At 43.3% G+C, this 23929-nt stretch overlaps 1 protein-coding gene across 2 annotated transcripts in view; it reads right to left on the bottom strand.

Annotated features, from left to right (window-relative positions):
- The window catches only part of RALGAPA2 (Ral GTPase activating protein catalytic subunit alpha 2), a 282520-nt gene that overhangs the window by 228453 nt on the left and 30138 nt on the right, over positions 1 to 23929 (bottom strand). For both annotated transcript variants that reach the window (XM_036825221.1, XM_036825222.1), the window contains exon 4: positions 6509 to 6566. In XM_036825221.1, coding sequence (XP_036681116.1) covers positions 6509 to 6566 — 58 coding nt within the window. The remainder of the gene's footprint in view (positions 1 to 6508; positions 6567 to 23929) is intronic.

Here is a 23929-nt window from a genome sequence, read left to right as displayed (position 1 = left end):
AACCAATTAATAAGCAATGGCAGTATGACATCAGAGAAGGGGCAAGAACATGGAGAAATGCCAAGTGGGTGCTGGTGCACAAGCTCTGCTGAAAGCGCCAGTGCAGCAGAAGCACAGGACTTTCTGGCACTACAACATCTAAGCACAGGAGAGCAGCAGTCTACTGGAGGAAGCTGAAATTAACAATAATTACCTCAAAATGAATCAAGGGCCTAAATGTGAAATACATAACTATAAAACTTCTAGAAGGAAACACAGGAGAAGATCTTTGTGATCTTGGGTTAGGCAAAGATTCCTTAGACATGACACCAAAAGCACAAGCCATAAAAGCAAAATTGATACATTGGATTTCATCAAAAGTAAAAACTTCTACTCTTTGAAGGACACTATTAAAGAAATGAAAAGATGAGCCAGAGCCGGGAAGACGGTATTTTCAAATCATATATTCGATTAAAACACTTATAACTAGAATATGTGAAGAATTCTTAAAATTCAGTATTAGGGGGGAAACCCTCAATTTAAAAATAGGCAATAGATTCAAAGATACACTTCACCGAAGACATACAGGTGGCAAATAGCACATGAAAAGATGCTCAAGATCATCAGTCGTTAGAGAAATGCAAATTACAACCACAACGAGATACCACTACCGCTAAAATTAAAAGACTGATAAGACTAAGTGTTGATGAGAATGTGGAGTAATCGGAACTCTCACACTGCTGGCAGGAATGTAAAATGGTACAACCACTTGGGAAAATAGTCTGGCAGTTAAACATATGTCTTTATTTGATTCAGCCATTCCATTCTCAAGAGACTGGAAAGCACATGTCCACACAAAGACTTGTACACAAATGTTTACAGTAGCTTTATTTGTAGCCACATACTAGAAACAACCCAAAGGCCCATCATTGAATGAATGGATAAAAAAACTATGATATAGCCATTCAATGGACTACCGTACAACTTAGAAATAAAAAGGAATGAACTATTAATATATGCACCAACACAGATGACTCTCAAAATATATTGAGCGAAAGAAGTCAAACAAAAAAGAGTACACTGCATGATTCTATTTCTATAAGACTCTAAAAAATCAAACTATAAGGACAAAAAGCAGATCAGTGGTTGCCTGGGGACTGGGGGGTGAGCTGGGGAAGGGTGGAATGGGGCAGGAGGAAACTTTTGGGAGTGATGGCTATGTTCATTATCTTGATTGCAGCAATGGCTGCACAGGTGTATACCTATGCTTAAACTTATCAAAATGTATATTTTAAACATGTACAATTTGTTTTATGTCAATTATACTTTTAAAAAGCTGTATTTTAGAAAAAGAAAAAACAGAGCAGGTAGCCTGGAAATGACTGAGTGAAAGATCAGGGATGGAGATTGTGGTCAGACAGAGATCTGCATCATGACAAGGGTTGGAAGAGAAGTCAGGAAGCCACAGAAGGCGAGGGGGTCAAGGTGCTGATGGGTAGCTTGCCATGAAGGAAAAGGGCTGGGAGAGAGTAAAGCCATTAAAAAAGAAAAGCAAGCGAGCAGAAGATCAGAGGACATGGCAACAACAAGGGGAAGAAGGCAGCATCGTCAAGGGAGAGAGGTTTCCGTAGAAGGGGTGGTGGATGAGGTCTGGAATGGGCCTTGAAGGAAAAAAGACCGTGGTCTCACTCCCATACCCCTGAGGGAGACAGAGAAGCATCAGAGAAAACCCAGGTTTCTGCAGCCAAGGAGGTGAAAGCAAGAGGCCGAGGCTGTAGGGCTGTCGCTTAACCCAAGAAGAGGGCTTCTGGAGGGCAGAGCACAAAGGCGAAGGAGGGGAAGAAATGCAGAGCAGTGATCGGGGAAGCACCCGAGATAGGATCCTGGGAGGACACCAAGTGAGCTGACAGGGCATCAGGCCCAGCCAGCCCTCGGTGGGCACGAGGCACACAGGGCCCCGGACTTAGCCCAGCATGGCTGCGATGCACCCTGAGGGAGTCCTGGTGTGAAGTGCCTGGGGAGCCCCTGCTCCCTCGGGAAGAGTGGGCTGACTGGGAGGGGCCCTGGGAGGGCTGTCAGACTCAGACTGCCGAAGAGTGAGCAGCAGAAACTATGAGAAATGAGCCTCAGAGAGTGTGTTCACATCCCAGGCAATGTGAGCCCACTGGGTAGCCCAGGGTATACCCAACACAGGGATACTCTTTAAAAGCCATGAACATATTTGCAGTTTAGTTATGTACCTGGTTTTTATACTATGTATAAGAAAAACCTAGTTGAACAAACTAGATTCAGTGACTCATATATAAAAACCATGTATGAAGTTTTGTACATGTGTGAACTTTCATTAATTGAGCCTGCTCCTTTAAGCCCAAAGGTTATTTATTTTTTTAACATTTTTAATATAAAACATCTCTAATACAAAATATATACTTTCATCCACTCGGCAAACATTTACTGAGTATAGACACAGCACTATACACTGAATGGGACAGAAAATCTTCTTTATAGAAGCTCAGGAGTAGTAAACCTTCTTAAAGCGAACAGATGTATAACTTGAGTCCTGTACTAAGACACATGGGCACATGAAGGGGTGCCACAGCCTGCCCTTGCACCAAATATCCCTGGTTTGCTGCTGTGCCATTCTTTGTCATCATCTCACTCCCTGTCAGTTCTCAGTATTACTCTCAGATAAGGCTTCAAGCAGCCACGTTTACCCACCATGATTTACTGGCCTAAAATGGACTTCAAGAAAAATCTAATAAACAAATTTTTTTCCATTTGTAATTAGTAATGGAAATTTGCAAATAGGTGAGTAACGGGTCAGCATATATCACAGAGTTCATAAGTGTTGTGTCAGCCACTTCCCTAATCTCCTTACTCTCCAAACATCACTTGAATCAGTATCTCCAGAAGCTCAGAATAATGAGCCAGCGTTCCTTTCACACTGCAAGCCTTAGAGTTCAAATATGTTCCTTGTTCACAGATTTACAGCAAGGAGCCAGCCTTAAAAACCTTACAGACTATTTTTTCCCTCTAAAAACACTTTTAAGAGAAATAGAATGTCTCTCTTTGCTACAGACAGAACACGATGACAAGATAAGAAGCCGACTTCAAACACTGTGGCAGCTGATGTTTCGAATCATCTCCTTCCTTCTCAGGGTAAAATGTGGCTATCGGGTGGGTCTGAGAGCTTCTAAGACTTGCAGATACAGGAGTTGCTCATATTTTCGGCTTCTGTGCCTAGTAACATTGTCATCTGTACTGTGGGGCAGGAAGCATCCTGTGTCAGCGGTGTGAAAACCAAACTCCAAGGTGCTAACCCAATATTTCAGAGTACCTTGGCCCCTACCAGGCACAAATAACATTTAATTAAGAGGTTTACACAGCAGTGTTCTTCCTATTAGGTAAGGAATACCAGATATCTATATAGAATGCGAAAACCTGCAATAAGGGAGCTTAGGTCCCTAGACTGTCGGGCGCTGGGAAAAGCCTCCTGCCCTGACTCCGGAGGTTTTGCACACGTCAAGACGCCAGTGCTAAGGAGAGATCCAAGGCACATTCCTTCCCTTTGAAATCTGGTATTTCCTTACAGTTTCTTACTTTCTATAACGAACTTGGTCAAGACCTTGAATGACAAACAGCAACAGTTTCAACAGGTCCAAACAAACTGGGAAGAATGCAAGAGGTACAGCTGAGGTATTAAAAAAAAAAAAATGTGTAGAATTACAAATCCACAGTCGCTTATTGGCGATTTCAAAATCCAAAAAGCTATGAAAACAGAAACTTTTCTGTGTAACTCTTTTGTTTTTACATTTTCATTTTTTTTTATTGGAGTATAGTTGCTTTACAATGTTGTGATAGTTTCCACCATACAGCAAAGTGGATCAGCTACACGTATACATATATATCCCCTCTTTTTTGGATTTCCTTCCCATTTAGGTCACCACAGAGCACTGAGTAGAGTTCCTGTGCTGTGCGGTACTGTAGGTTCTCATTAGGTATCTATTTTATACATAGTATCAATAGTGTATATATATCCATCCCCATCTCCCAATTCATCCCACCCCCCTCTTACCCCCTTGGTATCCATACGTTTGTTCTCTATGTCTGTGTCTCTATTTCTGCTTTGCAAATAAGATCATTTATACCATTTTTTTAGATTCCACATATATGCGTTAGTATACAATATTTGTTTTTCTCTTTCTGTGTAATTCTTTAGTGGACAAGACCTGACGTGACCTGAACTCATGCGGTGGCAACACCGGGCTAGCCTGAGGCTATTTGGGGTGTAGTTATCTCACAATGATGAGTACTTACACCTCAGGCTACAGAAAACGTGACACTCTGGGTTACAGGGTGCTGCCCAGGCCCCTGGGGGTTACTTACAGACACTAATGTTGACTCAATGGTCGTTATGCACCCACGCACCACACTGCCATTCTGAAATCTGAGAAACTCTGATTCAACCCACATCTAGCCTGAAGAGCATCAGAAAAGGGATGAGGGCCTGTCGCAACACCAACTTCTACCCATTTCGATAAATCATGCAAAAATTTATTTATCTGAAAAGAGCCTGCTTGATTCAAGCATTAAGTATACACGTGTCAATAATAAGGACGATCTGATACACAAATGCTCATATTTGAACGTCCTGAGACATGATCCATTCTGACTGAGTTACAGAGCTGGCTTATTCTACACAACGGACAAAGACAACACCTGCTCTCCCAGGGGCTCAGGAGACCTGGCGCTCTGCAGCCCCCCCGAGCCAGAAGTCACTGTTCTCAGAAAGATACTCTTAAACTGGGTACCAACGCTACTTGTACCAGCAGTTGTAACCAGCCCACGAGGTCCTGGGCAGAGTTAAAGTGATACTACACACTGCCTACTGGATACCTAAAGTTTCACAACACAAGTGGCAAGTTAATTTCCACATAGTTCTAGTAAGTTCATTCCTGCTGAGGGGAGCCTACTGGTCTTCAGACATTGTAAAGTATTATCTGAAGAAAATGAGGGTGGTTTTCACACAGACGGCATAAACAACACTGAAGGATCGTAAGGAGCACAGATAAACACTGCATGCAGGTATTTTTCATTGTCATCCATTCCTGCTGTACCGCAAAGCATCACAAATCCCCGTGACGTTGCTCTAACTTATACTTAATGTTTAATTTTTTTTATTTTTACCTTAATTTAAATACAGAAGGTCAAAGCATCAGTTAAACAGAAAGGCTATCAACAACTCTAAAATTTAAAGAAAAACTTTCTTTGTGTGTTTGAAAGATTGAAAGACAAAGGCACGACCTTAAGATAACGATTTATTCATTCAGTTCAACAGTGTGCTTGGTATATATATTTTACCTTCTTTACGTTTATAACATTTATAACATATAACTTTAAATAATTCAGTTTATATAAGGATCGGTTACAGTTTTCACATAAATAATCCTAAATTAAGTTTAGGACCATGAATTTTGGAACATCCCCTGACTGTGCCACGTTCTTTCAGGTTCCCTGTCTTTTTCCTATTGATCTCTCACCTGGAAAGCCCTTCCCACACTCATCTTTCAAGGCTCAGACTGAAATGACCTCTTTCAAAGGCTTCCTCAATCCCTCTGAATAGAATTATTCAACTTTTCTTCTTTGCGCCCATTACACTTCTTGTGTAGAGCAATGATCATACTGTACTCGTTTTTTCTCACCTAATCCCCATTAGGCAATCAGCTTACATAATACAGCATGGTGAGATGCTCTGTTTTTGCCCCTGAACTTTGCACACAAAAGTCTCTCCCTCAATAAATATTTGAATGGATGAATGATCTAATAGTTAGGATTCCACTATAAGGTCATGCTCTCCTCAAATATGACCACCTGGTAAGGCAGAAAAGTTACAGGAAATGTCAGAGTCCTCTAAGGCAGAAGGACTAAACCGGACACTCTTTAAAGATAAGGTAGAATTCACAATCAATGCCACAAATTACTCTCGTTGTACTGTGAGCAGTAAATTGAGAGTAAACTGTTACATGTCGAGAACTGGACAGAAGGGCAGCCACGGTAACTTGCTTTATTTCAAGTTCCCTCTTGCTGCCACATTCTAAAACGGTCAAACAGAATAATTCTGAGTCCATGATAAAGGCCTGAAGAACAAGATATTCTTGCAAGAAAAAAAATGTAAAATTATTTAAATAAAATACTCCAGATCAACTTTACGTGCACAGGAATCCCCTGGGACTCTTGCTGGAAAAGCAGGCTGTAATTCAAGAGGTCTGGCTGGGGCCTGAGATCCTGCATTTTCTAACAAGCTCTCAGGTGAGGCTGAGACTGCTGGTCTGTGAACCACTTTTAGAGCAGGAGACAGATGATGTACTTCCCTCCAAAGTCCAGGTGGGACTGTCTCAGCTTTAATTAGCACACTCTTTTTAATATTCCTTGCTGTAACCTATCTTGATGGTGCTGATTATATAAAACAATACTGAAAATACTATTGGAAGAAATCTATATTACTTAAAATTTTTGTAATTGTTCTTACCTATACTCTGGTAATGCCATCGAAAGAAAATTCGTTCAGGTAGAAACTGCAGTATTTTCTATAAAACAAACAAAAATTGATAAGATATAAAGAGAAAATAAACAACAAATGAAATTACACATTTTCAGTTAGCCCACAGTACATGCTGTATATCTATATATAGAGAGATATTTCAGAAAAGAAAAAAAAACTTCGTAATAACATAAATATTGCACTTTATCTTGGACCCCAACGGGACAGTCTCTTTTACTTGCCCCAAGCAAACTTCCTTCCCTGAATGTTTTAAAGAGATTACTGTCCCAACTTGAATTCTCCCTATAAGAAAGAAAAGAAAAAAAAAAAACCTGAAGTGATCATTTTATCTTAATTAAATTACAGCCATTGCTTAAATATTACAAGAATAAGCTCTCAAATGCCAGATTCTCTAGGTGTCTTCTTTTTCACCTTCCACTTCCCATTTTCATTAAAATCATCACTGGTCTCTGGACAAGAAATGGAATTGGGAAGAAAGATGAACAACAAAGAAAATAAGACCTTACTCAGTGGAATAAGGAAATGAAATTGGTGGCAAGAATTCCTTGAAATTAATAGCTAAAAATTAGTTTTAGGATTGCAGTTATGAATCCCCCCCCCCGCCACCTCTGGTAGGTACAATAACGAACAAATTTACAATATACAAGAGTATTTGGCGAATGAAAGCAGCTTTTCCCAAAAGACCCAAACAAATGAGAACGACTTTTTTTTCACTCTACAACAAGTATTGGCAAGTTACTCTTGGGCAATAATAGTCCTTGTATTCTATCTGTAACTGCCTTTTAAAAAAATGTAGAAAATCCAAACACTGGTCAAAATTCATTCCTTGGTATTGATAATATATTTCTATTTTACTATGAAAATCCTCATTCTAGGTTTACCTAGCCTAACAGTCTAACATTTTGAAAGATTAAGGTAGGGACTTCCCTGGTGGTCCAGTGGCTAAGACTCCACACGCTCCCAATGCAGGGGGCCCGGGTTCGATCCCTGGTCAGGGAACTAGACCCCGAATGCCGCAACTAAAGATCCCGCACGCTGCAACAAAGATCCCAAGTGCCGTAACTAAGATCTGGCACAGCCAAATAAATAAATAAATATTTTAAAAAATATATCAGATTCCTATGATTAAAAAATTGAAAAAAAAGATTAAGGTAAAAAACTTATTGATATATTCAGACCTCCTGAATAAGTACATTTCCAGGCAGCTATCGACACACTACCTCTTCCATTCAAGCCAGCTTGGGGTTTGGTTTGGTTTTCGTGGCACAACTTTCCAGCTGGGTTGGCAACATACACGTGTGTTTACCTCATTTGTTCCCACCTGACAATAAAGCAGTGTGTAAGAACGTCTAACTGGGAAAGCCACCACAGGTAAACCTGATCCAATGTGGGTGACTATCAAGGGCACGACTTGTCCCGGCCTGGACGGCTTTCCCAGCAGCCGGGCCTCACTGTAAACGTCACCTCCTCCCTCACCTGTCCCATCGTCCCTGGCACAGTCCTCACCCCCGGCTGACTGGAAGCCCCATGAAGGCCAGAACACCCTGAAATATCCCCAGTGCCTGGAGCATGCCTGGCACACAGTCGGTGCTCAATAAATATTCAGTAAAAGAATTCTGAATGTTTTTTCACTTGTGAAATTGTGAATTTTATAGGTAATCCTGATCTTTGCTATGGTCTTATGTTCACATTGACATAATATGTACCTTATATTTCCTTAAACATCACTGAATTAGTGATGACATTTACATTAAAATACATTAAAATGTGTGGGCATTTTTTAGCCCTGAACCTCGTAAAGAAAACCCAAACAAAAAATAAAAGCTGTATCATTTAAAAGAACTAAGTTTTTCAAAATCTGATAAACACAAAATATAAATGTATTTAGTTACATAATTTGTTATAAATTCTACACGCTACACATCTACAAAGATGAAAATGCTACACAGACCATCAAAGATTATTTCTGATTATATATTAAAAGCTGTACATAGATGATCACTAAATTCTCTCCTCCATTTTTCCACTTCAGACTTCCCCTAGAACATGTTGGTTTGTTATCTTTTAACCCCATAATTCTAAAGGGTATCTTAAAACTGTTTTACTATGTGATAATACTGACATACACTCGAACATACCTACACACACACATACACACACACACACACACACGCCAGATCCCACTTAGTGAAAAATATCTACAAGGCTTGGCATTTGAAATGCAGAAATAAAATAACTATGAATAAAATACTTTGTCTTTACTTCTAAGGGTTTCATGATTCATGGGCAAGAGAGACGGTAAGGAAAATATCATTCAGGGAAAAAAAGAAGCCTGACAGAAATTTGTATGACGTGTTACACGGGTGAGGGGAAAGCGCCTCCCATCAGTGGGGACTTCATGGATTGCTTCCTGGAAAAGAGGACACTTGGGCTAAGACTTACAGACGAATTAAATTAGCCAAGTGGAGGGCAGGAACAGAGGAGGAGCGTGCGTGAAGGTTCAGAGGCAGACAGCAGCAGGCAGTAAGCTCAGCGGGCAGGCGGGTGAGGAGGGACGAGACGGGCCTGGAGAGGCGGGCGAGGCCGGGGCTCATGCTCTCCCTGCAGCAGGTTCTGTAAGACGTCTGAGAAGAAAGGCAGGGGCGTGCAGGAAGAAGCAGCAGTAGTATTTCAGACAGGGAGTGAAATGGCCTGGACCAGGGGCAGCAGGGTAAAGAGGAGAAGCTGGCACAATAACGTCCAGAAGGGGAAACCGTCAAGGTGGACGGGTTGAGTAGTTGGGGTAAATGGAGGACTCAAGAATGACCCCCCCCTCACCCGCCAGAGGGCTCGGTAGATGGCAATAATTTTATCCAAGACATCAGATCCAGAAGGAATTCCATAACTGAAGCATGTCAGGTTTGGTTCTGGACATCCTGGAACTTGAGGTGTCAGTGGACCACCTTACTGAAGATGTTCTGCTAGGCAATCGGGTATATGGGTCTAGAATATAGAAATGGGATCTGGATGGTAACAGAAAACAGGCAGCAGTTAAAGGAGTGTGTATATGAGACCCTTCTGGGAGAGAGTTTGAAATGAAATGAGATAAAACCCAAGCACTAACAGTTTCCTGAAGTTCCGCTAAGGAGGTAAGGATGTGGGGGGTCGGACGGGGGAACAGAAGTTAGAAGCAAGCGTGCACAAGTCAAAGGAGAAACTCTGGATGTGCCAGGTGTTTGTAGGCTTATTGTGTTAAAGATTAGAAATACTTATGACTAATTGATATGACAACTAGTTAGAAAAAGCTAAAGATGCTGGAAATGTGGGGAAATCGATGCCACATAACAAAGTGACTTCAGCATTAAATCAAGTGAGCTCGATGGTTTCCCTTGCCCAGAGAACCCACAACCCTTGTCGGCCAAACACCAAGTGCCAGGCAGGATGGATCTATCAGTCTATAAACTGTACGAAGGCAAGTGGCTCTCTGGGGGAAAAAAAATCAAAAAAGGTCTTCACTTTGCAATTATACCAACATGCATTTTAGATGAATAACACACAAAAGGAATTAAATGTAAAAACTGGGTTATGTCTTGTTAAGTTCCATTACATTAGAAGGGAATCACAAGAAGAAAAAAAGAAAGTCAGATTTCTACAGAACATTTTAACAGGAACCAATGCAAGCATTGTCCCACCATCAGAATGTAAACCTGAATGTCCCCATGAGCTGTAGAAGACATGACAGCAGAGAAAACCCAGAGAGAGGTCTACGGACTGCGGGAAAACATCACAAGCAAGGAGGTGAGTACAAGAAAACCACCTACTCTGGAATCAAGGATACAGATGACGGTATCAGCAGTTGGGCTGCTGGCCAGCCAAACAAGCAGCTCTGAAGCCCAGAACAAGCACATCTGGGGGTGGGCTGGGGGCTCTCCAGACTCGAGAGAAAGACAGCTTCCATTTGTGCCTAAGTTTTATGATTCTTTTTTATTCAGTCAATATTTATTCATTTATTTATATATTTATTTTTAATTTTTATTAAATGAAAGAGCCTTTAAATTCTATAGTACTTCACAATTTTCAAAAGTTTCACACACATGATTTCATACAATCTCATAATAACCTTTTTTCCCCCCAACTCCCATATTGCCCCTCCCCCCTTCCCTCTCCCCACTGGTAACCACTCGTTTGTTCTCTGTATCTGTGAGTCTGCTTCTTTTTTGTTTTATTCACTATCCCACATATAAGTGATATCATACAGTATTTGTCTTTCTCTGTCTGACTTATTTCGCTCAGCATAATGCCCTCCAAGTTCATCCATGCTGCTGCAAATGGCAATATTTCATTCTTTTTTATGGCTGAGTAGTATTCCATTGTTTATATATTCCACATCTTCTGTATCCATCATCTGTCGATGGACATTTAGGTTGCTTCCATACCTTGGCAACTGTAAATAATGCTGTTAAGTTTTAGGATTCTTTAACTCATCCTTTCTCTTTACCGAAAAGTTTACTACAGAGGCTATTTCAATATGTTTGCTACCAAATGAATAATAATGGTTGCAGGCTGAGTTCTCTGGGAAACAGACCCTGCGTGCAGTTAGGAGCCCTAGTGGTTTACAGGGAATAGCATCTGTGAAAGAGAAACAGACCCCCACACAGAGCTCACAGGCCGTTAGAGGAGCCCCGCGTGCCTGAGGATGGCCAGGCCGCTGTACCGCTGCTTCGCTCAGTCACTGGCTGGGGTCGTGATGGGAAGAGCATGGCCGTGGCTGGAAAGCTGAAGACAGCGCTGACAGCCGGGGGCTGGGGTGACCCCACCACTCCTTGCAGCCAGGCTGGAGGGGATTCGAGCTGCACTCGTCTCTGTCTGCCACGGTCACCTTCCAATGACTAATCAGGATATTCTCATATCAAGAGGCTGAAGTCCTAAAGAAGTGCACCCTACCTCGGGGACAGGGTCTCTGCTGGCTTCACTTCTCATCGGCTGGCTGCAGCCTCAAGGGGATGCCAGCTGGACAGCTGAGTCATCCCTGCACGTCTTCTGCCTCCTTGCATCCAGCCCACTCTCCCAGAGTGAGCGGGACAGCAGCGACTCGGTGTCCTCCTCTGTCGTGCTTTCCTCCGAGGGGATCTGGCGCCCCACCTACATTCCGGGATCATCTTCTGGGCCCATCTTGCTACTTAATCTAAAAATTTCTTACAGCCGAGGCTGAGAAAATTACTCTAAAGAGTTAGGGTAGAGCTCATCTTGGACAAGACGAATGCCTGGCATGCCCACTGGCTCTTCAGATCTTCACTGTAGTCAGGAAACCAAGCTGGCGCTGAATCATGCTCTTCAGCTTTCCAAAATACAGACTGGTCTTCTTGATTTAGGTTTCTTTTCTTAGTATGCAATAAAGACAAATGTCTTTTTAATATAAAGAAGGACAAAGGATACAGCAAGATGGCTTGCATCTGGATGCTTGGATGCTGTCAGTTGGCCACAAGTAGACTCAACTTGTTCTGAGGACGGGTCTATATCATCATCACCACTTCTGGATAAAAGTTTTCAGATTTACAAAATGGATGGACTTTAAAGATACTCAAAAATAAACTCAGTAAGGTTTGGATAGGGAACACCATGCCCAATATCTGAGCTACTAAGAATATTCCCAAATGGATGTAATCTTATACAACAACTAGAAGGCTGAAACTACCCACACAGATGCTTTCTGCACTCAAATATGGCAAGGGCCATTTTTTATGCATTAAAGTCTATGAGGTCAATAAAGATAAAGCCCCAAACAACCATCTGTGTCTAAATGTTAAGCCTGTCCCCTCAGAAAGCCCCAGATGAAGCCTACCTCTACGGAGGCAAATACAATAAGGTATTGCTACTGCAGCCCATATTCCAAGCTACACTACTGCGAATGCCACATAAGCTACTGACATCTTGTTTGTAGTTTCGCTGGAGAGTAAAATTTAAAAAGTGCAGGAAAGCCACACAGTGTGAATAAATATTACTTTTCTGAAAAGCACATGGCCATAGTTAATGCTCAGTGCTCAGCTGCATCTATATGGTAATCCATTATAGCACACTCGAAATCGAAATTAGGTATTACTACTGCTCAGCACATCGGGGAATCTGTCATTCTTTTAACTGATTATCCATAGTCCTTTTTTCTCCAGAACCTACTGCATGACCAAGAATAATGTGAAATGGAAGCTGTAGTTTATACAAGATGCTATCGTGTACTTTAAAACTGTTGATCTTCATTTAATTTGTGTGGGCGACTTTTTTTTTTCAAATTATTCCCAGATGATTGCAACATATCCCAGTAGATTCACATTTGATTTCGATTCCACTTAGAAGGGTAGGTCAGTGAAGAAGAAGGAAAATATGACATACTCACTGACGCAAGGTAACGTCCGTAAACGATGACCAACTAAACCTGTCATGTCCGCAAGTACAGAACGTGGGAGCAACTCTCCCTGAAACCAGCCACGTGGCACAAGGGTGCGAGGTACAGAAAACACTGACCAGGGAGAAAACAGAAAGTTCAGTTTGGAAGAATGGAAGTCTTATTCGCTTGGCCTTTTGAGTAATAAATGTTTGGAAAACTTATGATGAGACAGGGCAGGTGGGTTTACAGGAAACATCCTGTGAATGCCTGGGCCACGCGTGAGGTGATCTCAGAAGGACCCCTGTGAGCAGGAGTCTGCCGGCCTGGACACTCCCGGGGTGACCTCTGGACACAGCAACGTGTCCTTCAGCTGTCCTGGGCCTGGCCACTACTCTCTCACTAAAAATGACCCAACTATCTAATGTGGACAAAACCTTTTCATTGAATTTTGAGTGTCAACATTTGGGACTTCAAAATGTAAGAGAAATAGAGCTAAAATAACGAACTGCATAATCTTAAAAATAAGGTGACTATATTTTTAGGTAAAAAAGTAATGCTTTTTTTCTTATCCCATGTCCCCTTCTAGCTAATCACTCGCCATGCTGTTACTGAGCTGGGAAAGCACAGCTCCATCTTCTTACATCCTCTTCAGTCTTTAGGACCGAACTCAAATTTCAGCTCTTGAGAAGGGCCCACTGCAACCTCCCCTCCAACACATCCCTCCCCAGTGAGATAGGCACTGGGCCCGCTCCACCAGCAGCTGCTGGATTCCTTGAGAGAAGAGACCCCCTATGAGCCATCTGGTACCCCTAACACCCAGAACAGTGGCTGGCAATAATGTTTCTTAATGAGCACTGCATGCACAAATAGATCAATGAATGAAAAATGAAAAAAAAAAAAACAAAGGAGGACAAAGGGGATTCTAATTTTGTGCATGTGTACAAGCAGACACAAGAAAATGCCCACGTTTAAGGAAGGTGCTCATACTCTGACATCGTAGAAACACAGAACCTGGAGAGCAGGCATTTGATAAAGATAAATGAGAATAGAACTGTGCTTACAACCTTACAGTAAATCTTAATACTTGATTAGATCATCATTCAAAAGGCAAGACTTTTCTCAGCTAATGAGAAAAAAAAAGTATTTCAAAAGACTTAAAACACAAGGCAAAGACATCTAAAGGAAATACGGAATGTAAAAGAAAAAAAGGGAGGGGGGCATCTAATTTCACCCTCCTGTATTCTAGAAATCGACCAATATAAAAATGTTAGAAAACCTCATTAAATAATGAAAACCCAGAAAGGGTCAAGGATCCCATCTACAAGCAAAACACTCAGAGGAATTACTGCTTAAAGCATAAAGGAAACTGCAAAGAGGCGTGGTGGATGGGGGCCCCCTTCCGTGAAAGCAGAACATACCTAGAATACACAACAAAGGAGGATACCACCCTCAAGAGGAACGGGTTCCTCCTGAAATAGATTTGTTGCAAGAGGAGGATACTTTTTTAGAAATTCTGATTCACATTCTTAAGAAACCCTAGAGGACACTGAATCTTTTTTAAGATCTAGGTAAATAAAAGCAGCAGATGCACAAGTAAGTGACATTTGAAATCAGAAAATATCACGTGCAGATGAAAACCCGGAAAACACGGATCTAGAGTCTGCCGCGGTTTCCCACCGTAACCTCGCGCTGAGACGATGCGCATCCCAAGGCCTCCCTAGAACTAAATAAGCTGAACATAGATAAATGTCTAGACGTAGTACGTTCCAAGCTACAAATTGAACGTATAATTAAAAATCCTACACAAATCTAAAAAGAACAAATGGATTATCCACAAAGGAACAAAACTCAGGCTGACCTCAGTCTTTCTCTCTGCAACATTAAGCTTCAGAAGACAGTGTGGTCAGCTGCTCACTGCAGGCCAGGCCGAGAAGAAGGGGCACCAGAACACAGACACACATGGAGGACAGGAGTCCCACAGCAAACCAGATGCCTACATGTGAATCCAGCATGTGATACAGAGAACTGGAGTAAACTACAGCTCGTTTGAAAAGCAAATAAAATTCAAAGTATTGAGAAAAAAAGATGATTCGAAAAGTGTAGAGCCAGCTGTATGTGTGTGAAGTTTAAAAAAAAAAGATATTCTAGAGCTGGGAGTTTATCAGCCACACACCTCACTTCCTCAACATATTAAGTGATTCATGTTCCAGCAAATAAAGAGATTAGTTAAACAATCCAAAAACAAGGATGCAGGTGCATAAACACTATGAACAATGAGCTATATTTATATAATTGGAATTAATGTGGGTATGAAAAATAGAGTAAATCCTCAAAATCATTAACATAAGAGAAATAAATTCTAAAAAACATTAAAATAATCTGGATATAAAATGCTTAAAATAGGTGAAAAGTAAGAAGTACCAAAGATATGTGGTGTTAAAGTAAAAGTACCACCAAACACTGCTTTATTCTTGATATGGAAAACAAAAAGAAAAAGGTTCAAATAGCATTTTGTTAATTTAAAGACAATTATTGGAATGATAGAAAATTGAAAGTATATCTCCCAAATTGCAAAGCATTGAAAGTCAATAACCTCTCCCCCAAAAAAACAAAAGTAGAAAAAAAATTTAATGTTAATTATCACATAAAAATAATAAATATAAATAAGTTAAATTCCTCTACCAAAGACCAAGTCAATCAGAACTGGCTTTCAAACACAGAAAGATTAACAATAAAATACAGAAAATGACATAGTAGCACGTAATTCTACCCATAATATGTTGTGGTCTTGCCCTGAATAACCCACTCACTGGAACACACCCAAGAGGAGTCCTCTTTTCACACAAGGATCTGACACAGGAAACCTCAGTCACAATCAAATCTGCTGAGCTCTTCTTCAATTCCAGCTTCTATTTTCTGGCTAAAAACTGTATTTTTCAGATCTTTTCAATTTTGATACCAACACAACCAGTTGTCTGTCTTTTCTGTGCCATTTTTCACAAAATGGAAAAAAAAATTCACTTTCAGAGCGTTTCCAGGTAAGTGGAAAGTAGAGAAATAACAACCCCCCAGTGAGATGCCAGCACGTGGTCCCCACCCTCCCAGAACCTTCGAGGATTTAAACGCTTGCTTCCCCACAGTTAGAAAGCGTCGCAAACCTGCAGTTGGCTCACGACTAACCCCTCTGCCAAGTTCACCCGGCGAATGCCAGGGTCTGCGGGAGCAGCTGGTGCCCAGCAGGTTTACAGCCTATCCTGTGTCGGGAGCACATCACACACCGGGTGTCACTCTGTGACAGCCACCACGCCATAGCCAAGCAAAACAAGCCACAGAAAACTGACAACACAGCAAGTCTGTGTACAACTATCTCCTAAACTGACAGACGAAGAAACCAACTCGTCCAAACTGTGTTCCCATATGAATTCCAATCAATTTAAAGGGAGAGAAAAAGCTCTTTACGTATCTCCTGCTGTTCTAACAGTAAATACAACGTGCTCGAGTTTCACTGTGAGGTTTCCATACGTGTAGTCCTGATGCAGTTTCTACCCTCTGCCCTTGCAGGGTTCCTGGAAGCATCTGCTGGTGCTGCCTTTGGGCGACCCACTCCTGAAGGTGTCAGCTACCCAGGAGAGCGGGGCCAGGGCACCCGGGCTGCGGCAGAGAAAAGGGGGAATGTAATTTCACACAGCCGCAAACAGCTCCAGACATCTCCAGTTTCCCTTCCTCCAAGGTAAACTGAGTAATTCAGTATATCCTGTTGGGTCAATCCCAAGTTTCTCACCTGGAAGTCACAAGGCATAAGGAAAACTGTAGTCTTGGTATTAAATTTAGAGTTAAAATGTCCATTGAAAATGGCTCCTTTCAACTCAGACACTCATCCCAAATTATTAACACGCTGTAATAAGATAATCAAATTGTAACTACAAACAATGCATTCACAGAATTCTAGAGAGGACTCGATGTTTATGCTTTGCTTCCATCTTCCAGTCTGCAGAGATCATAAACATTTCATGATCAAAAGCAGACACCAGAATAACCATGTGCTACAGCAACAGAAGACCCGGGCCCTGTGTTCTGTTATGTCCCCAGCGTCCCGTACAGGACCCGGCACTGAGAAGCGATTACTGAGCTAACTCACCACCACAAACAACACCTGAGACCAGGGAGAAAGGGCACGACGGGCCACCCAGCCTCCACTGCAACCCTGGCCGAGGAAGTCTCAGGGGGTGTCGGGGAGCAGGTCACACTCTGCCGTGACACGAATGCCACCACCTGGAGTTGCCCCCAACCAAGGGCCCAATGTTGATAAAAACAGCAAGCATGAATAACGCTATGAAGAAAGCCAGAACAATTCTATGTCTCTATGATCACTTTAAATATACGTAACACACTAAAATAAACCCCGATGTCATAAAGATGACCAAGTATCCTGGTCATGCTCGCCAGCCGGAACTCAGGGCGGCTTTGGGGATGGAGAGGAGTATCTGTCGGCCCAGTTCTCCGGGAACTGTGAGCTGACCCTGACTTTTCTCAGCTGCAATCAGTCATTTAGAATTACGGCAATGACCCAGGAGCCGCATTCAAAGTTGGAATCATTCCTTTAAACAAACGAACAAAAAAGTCCACTGAAGCATCCAATTCTTTGAAATTCTCAATAAGTACTTAAATTCCAAGAATTTAAGAACAATCTGTTTTTCGCGTTCATTTTATTTGTTCTTGTCCCTCCTCCACTCACCAGCAGTAAAGTGGTCCTTACGGGAAAAAGACATAAAAAGCACTAACAGTGTGAGAGGCCCGCGAAGTCCTTCCCCTCGGCGGTTTTCTGCACGCTGGACAGTCTGGAATAACTAATGACAAATAAAGCAGGGGCGAGCAGGGCTGTGGAAACTAGTTAATTGTAAAAATACAATTCTGCTGCCTTGCTCTGTGTTATTTGCTCAGAAGAGAAGAGGGCCGTGACTTAATATCCTGCAGGTCATCTGCCCTGAATGCATAGACCTGGCCGTGATTCAGTCCAAGCGTTTCCTCTGAACCTCCACAGGAGCTTCTAATTTGTTTTCATTTTCAAAGAGTTAGAAAAGATAAACAGTTCCACCAAAAGAAGAAGGATGGTGGGGGAGGCAGAATTGCTTATAATCCTATTATATCCATAATTCTAGCTTCTCTTCAGGCAATTGTTCTTCACTGTTAATATCTGAAGCAGAATGAGGTAATTAAGTGTGAAAAGATAAATAAATGCGTGTGTGTGGTAAATACAGTTAATCCCCAAATCGCTGGCTGGCACAGCAAGCGAGGCAAGGAAAGAAACTGCACAGAGCGAAGACCAGCGCATCATGTCACCTCTCGCACAACCCCAGGCACCTCACCAGTCCAGCTGAATTATCATCATCTGGAAAGCTATTAGAAGTCCTTTCGCCTATTTTGAGGAAAAGAATCTGAGGCTAAACCCACTTCTATATAAGCTCCCTTGGAACACTGAAGAACCAGAGAGCCTGGGTTGAATTCCATTGAAGTCAGACAGAGATTCCACTAGAGCCCTGGATTCCCAGCAGGTCAGTAACAATTCCCCAACGTCAGCGTGCCCAGCAAGGCTGCCACCCACGAGTCCCCTCCAAGCCAGCATCACTCCCACAGACGCTAGGTAGGAGGCTTGTCAGACAAACTGTCATCTTTGCTAGTAACGGAAAAACAAAACCTAAGGACCCCAGTGTCACCCCTCCTCCTCTGCTGGCCCCTGAAGAAGCCCCATGTCACCTGCGCTCTCTGGGCAGCTCACCGCTGGCTCTGATGTCCAGTCCTCCCCAGCCAGAACCTCCCACCACAGGAAGGGCGAGGAGGACCAGCGGGCACTGCCCTGGGTGGACACCCACAGTGTTTTCTTTATCTCGATGGGTGGCTGGAGGGAAGGGGCGAGGTGAGGTACAAACCCATTAGTAGTAATGGTAAAGTAAAGTAACCAGTACAAGCCCTGGTTCATACTATTATTTTCATCTTAAAATAAGCATGAAAAGAGCAGGATGAAATCTGGTGTGGCTCTTCAACCCTGTGTCTGCAGAACGCCACTCTGGGGCCCTGCTTCCCCACCCAAGGAGGCAGGTGCGCGTGCCCCTCGGCCCAAGGCATGTTCCGGTAAAACCCTAAACCTGCAGTGAAGTCCCCTCCCCACGAGGACAGGGACAGGCCACATGCTGAGGACTTAACCAGGTGTCTGACAAAGAGGAAACAAGTCTCCCAGACGAGGTCACCAGGCTCCGCGGGAAGACGCCACGGCCTCTCTGTCTAATCGGCAGCCACTAGCACACGTGTGGCTATTTAAGTTTAAAATTGAAATCAAATCAAACTACTTACAATTAAAATTTATGTTGCCCAGTCACACCAGCCACATTCCCAGCACGAAGTAGCCCATGTAGCGAGTGGTCACCTAACTGCATGTAGAATATTCCCATTATCCCAGAAAGTTCTAGTGAACAGAGCTGCTCGAGAGAAGAAAGCAACTGAGGTGTTTAGATACTCAAAGGCTGATCAAAGTGATTTGATATTAAAACTAAATAAAAGCATGAAACTAAATTTCATGCTGAAAAAGACTCCTCCGTGAACTTCTTATTTTGAAGACGTCTTGTTTGGAAACGTCCATCAAAGCTACCTTTGTGGGACCCTAGGCTGCTGGCAGAGCTGAAGAGCCCCCAGACCTCGTCTGGTCCCACCCCTGCCGCAGGGACGCGGACCCCAAGGCAAAGGAAGGTTCATTGCCTCAGTCAGGGCCGCACGGCTCGCTGTGCCAAAGCCAGATCCAAACCTCGCCGGCCCTTCTGCTACCTTTCTCCCATCCCCTTTGTCCAGGGAGTTATAGGCGAGAAAAGAAAATATTTTTCATATAAAAGTACCACATAAACCCCATGGGAGATAAATCGAGAATTTAAGAGGCTTTAATCCAACAATAAATATTAACAAGTGCCAATCGGTGTGGGGCACACAAAGGATTACAAGGGGCCCCAGGAACTTCCTAGTCTCCGTAAGACACCTGAAGGGAAAACCGGGAACACCAGGCTGTAATGCAACGGTAACAAGTGGGAGCGCATTATACAAGCGGACAGAAGAGAACGGGCACCTCTAGCCGGAGCTGCCAGGAGAAACGAGGGGTCTGAACACAGCCTGAAAGACTGGGCTGGAAGAGCAGGAGAGCAGAGGGCAGGCCTTGAAAAGAGAGCTGCAGAAACCAAGAGGCAGGAGAGAAACTGTGTGCAGAGAGGCCAGGGGGCAGCAAGCCAGGTGCGGGCGGCAGTGCTCTCACAGAGTGACCCCAGCAGCCGAACAGGGAGCCCCAGGGACTCCGAGTGTGAGACCGGCTCCTGCCACACTTCACAGGACAGCAAGAGCCCGTTCAGCCTCTAGGAAGGAAAAAAACAGGGTTTATTGAATCTGGTGGGGTAAGTTAGATAAATTCAAAAATAAGGGATGTAAAAATCAAATGTCCTGTGTATCTGTGATTTCTAACTCTGTGATATTTGAAAAACAGATGAATAAGTAGCATTCTGAGGCCAGGATATGTGTAAGTTTTAATATGAAACCTCTTCTGCCGATGCACATTCTAATTGGGGACTGGGAGGCTGGGGAAATGCCTTGCTATCAAACTCTATCCAAACTACCCCATTTCTCTACCAAAGGGGGGATGACATAACAGCATGGCAGACAGCCTGAAACAACATCTAAAAACCGTATCTTCTTGTTTCCTGTGATGCTCTGGCACCTGGGGCCCTGCTGCGCTGGCAGGGCTGCCCTCCCAGGTTAGTGAGATCCTGGGAGCACCTGCCCGCACACCTTCGACATGCAAACCAGCCAAGCCCAACTCCACACCACAGCCACCTCCTTTAATGGGACCTCACACTCCGGGACACTATGCCCTGCCCGAATCGCCTGGCGACCAGGTACTGAACGGCTGGGGACCACCCCCACAGCCCAGAGCCCGCAGAAACTATTCACGCTAGCCAATCCTGAACCTGCTCAGCCTGCTCGCGACCTTGCCTGGCCCATTCCTTCCTGCAGAAACCGCCTCGGTTCCTCTCTCGGACTGCTCTTTTCACCTTGGAGCTTCTCTTTATGGCCCCACCTGACGCGCCATGCCTCCTGCTTGTAAGGCACTGGACGCGCTGTAATAACGTCTTCCTTCACGCCAATCATTTTCAGGTCTGTGTGTCTTACCACACCTGATTAAAACAAATCCCAGGAACCATTAACACCTCTCAACTGCTGAATGAAGAAGGTGCTCAAAGTCAAGTGAATTATTTGATCTTGAAACCCATTCACCAGGTGCCTTACATTTTTACACCAACCCTCCTTTTCCCCTATGTAGGCAGCTACCTCAAGGGCCACCATCTTAGTGTCACTTCTGAAAAGGGCCTTTCAGAATTTTCTGACTCATGAGGTGGTTACTGGAGCTCTGACATATCCATTCTCACCAGTGGACTCTTCAGTTTACCATGAAACGTAAGACGTACTCCATGAGGGCAGGGCGTCCCGTCCATCCCACTGCCCATTGCCATACCTCCAGCACCTAGAAGTGTGCCTGACACACAGTAGGTACCCAATAAACGTGTCTGATGAATGAATGACCTGTACAAGAATAGGCATGTGTTGGTATAGGTGGCCCATGGAATACAGCTTGAATATCGAGACTTCTAAGTGGTGAGCAGTCTGGCGCTGAGTTAAGGAATGGGTTCTAGAGTGAGACCAGAGGTTAAATCTCTATCTACCATTGGACAGATGTGCAATCTTGGGCAAGTCACCTGACACAACCAAGCCCCCAACCTTCCATTGATAAAAACTGGAAAGACTGAACCTATTTCCGAGGGAAAGGATTAAACAGGATGGCCTGAGTAAAACATTTACATTCTGGTCAAGTCAGCAACGTTGATTCATTTGATGGGGTCCCACACCATCATCCCGCAGGCCCATCTGAAACACATGGCAATGACAGATGAAATATCTTTTTAAAAGAAGAGTAAAATTAAGGAGTCATAACCTCAATTAGACATGACACACATCTCCATGAACCGGCAACAAGAGAAACTCCAAGTGGTACAGAGATTTGAAGCCACAGGCAATGGTAGCTGAAGGTCAGCTTCTGAGGGGTACAGTTCTGCCACCCAACATAAAGATGGGAAGGTCCACTCGCTGCCTGAAGGAGACTCGGACTGGGCTGGCAGCCTTGACTGTCGCTACTTGCTCCATCCGAGCAGTGTGATGTCTTCGGTGGCTCACTACATTGAAAAAATGACTGTTTCCTTTCTCAAAGGTTCCCTTCCAAACAGCCCTGGCTCACAAAGCAGGCAGCAGCTCTCCTAAGACTCCTCTTTCCTGCCTTCTTAACTCCCTTACCTCCGCGCTTTCTTTCAATCCATTTCTTATTTATAGACAGTCTTTACATGGTATCCCTTCTGTGATTTAACATGTCTTAATAATACCACTTCTTCTAAAGGAAGCCTTTCCCAATTATTTACACCTTGATAAGTAGTTACCTTCAGATCCTCATAAACCATCTCTTTACGTGGCACTAACTTGTAGAAGGTAGCGATGAAGTTACTAAATTCTCAGAACGAACCATACAAATTACAACCTACCTTCTGAAGCTAGAGACAGAGAGAGAACATAAACAAAAACAAAAGCAATGCAAGTTCATTTTTCATTCATATTTACTGTGCCAAATGAAGGTTTTATGAAGCTTTGAGTAATATATATTTGTTCTCTTATATAGGCAACACATCCCCTGTAGATGGTAATGTATGGGGAGTAACACCCTCCTTAATCTAGACTTTCTGGACACGAGGAGAAGGTGTTGAAACCCCCTCAGTGTGGGTACAGGACTACAGGCTCTGATGGGCTTTCCTGTTGCAGGACAGTGACAGCAAAGGTAACTGTTATTGGGCTTCGGAGGACACAGGGAAACCAGCAAGGGACTTAAAAAGCAGTGAGAGAGGAAGCAGGAGGGGAGGGAACACCAAGGACACAGGAGGATCTATGGACATCTGTGTGCTCCAGACGCCCGTGCCCATCCCAAGGTGGGTGTGAGGAACTGAACCTGGGATGCCGGTAATGAACCAGGACCCTCAAGTGGAGCCAAAGTGACCCCAAACAAGAGCACTCCCAGACCCCCTGCAAGAGCAAAGACAAACCCTCCAGAAAAAAATGGGATTCTCCAGAAAAAAATGGGATTCAAACCAGACCCCCAGCAAAAGCAAAGACAAACCCTCTGGGAAAACAGGATTCAAGCAGATTAAATCTGCATCCGATGAAATCTGATCTCAAAATCATATCACAAAACATACAAGAAAAGAAGCCATTGTGAGAGATGGCAGAAATAACCAACAGCTTTCGACAACCAAAGACAGACTTCAGATAGAAGAATGATCAGATACAGAGCATGAACTCTTCCACGTTAAATGTTTCAGAAAATAAAAGATGTCTAAAAATGAACAAGGATCAAGAGACCATCAAAAGCAACCAGCCACATATGAATATCAAACCAAAAGAAGTTAAAACATAGAAATTAAAAGCTCAATAGCACAGTGAAGCAGCAGATTAGACCCAAATGGAGAAAGTGCCCTGGGGAGAGACAGCCGAGGCCGCCTGGCAGAGTGCAAGGCCAGGAGACAGGGTGGGGAGGACGGAGGTGAGCCTGAGGGATGTGGAGGACAGACCAAGAAGTTTGCATGGGAATCCTAGAAAGTACGGCCAGAAAGAAGAGGAAAGAGTCAGTATTTGAGAAGAAAGTAGCAGAGAATTTGACAGACATTATAAAAGATTTGAATCCAGAAATACAGGAAGCACACAGATACCAAGCAAGAAATTTTCAACTAGACATTTCGTGGTGAGACTGCAGAACCAAAGAGTAAATAAGACAAGGATGTTAAGATAAGCCAGAGAGAAAAGGCATTTAAAGGAACAGCAATTACACTGAGAACAGAGCTTAAAACTGCTGCAATGGCAACTTAAAGATAGTAAAATCATACCTGTAAAGTGTAACATAAATG

Source organism: Balaenoptera musculus, chromosome 15, assembly GCF_009873245.2.
Source record: "Balaenoptera musculus isolate JJ_BM4_2016_0621 chromosome 15, mBalMus1.pri.v3, whole genome shotgun sequence".
NCBI lineage: Eukaryota > Metazoa > Chordata > Mammalia > Artiodactyla > Balaenopteridae > Balaenoptera > Balaenoptera musculus.
Note: the sequence above shows the minus strand (reverse complement) of the source record. Positions and strands in the feature narration are given on the sequence as shown.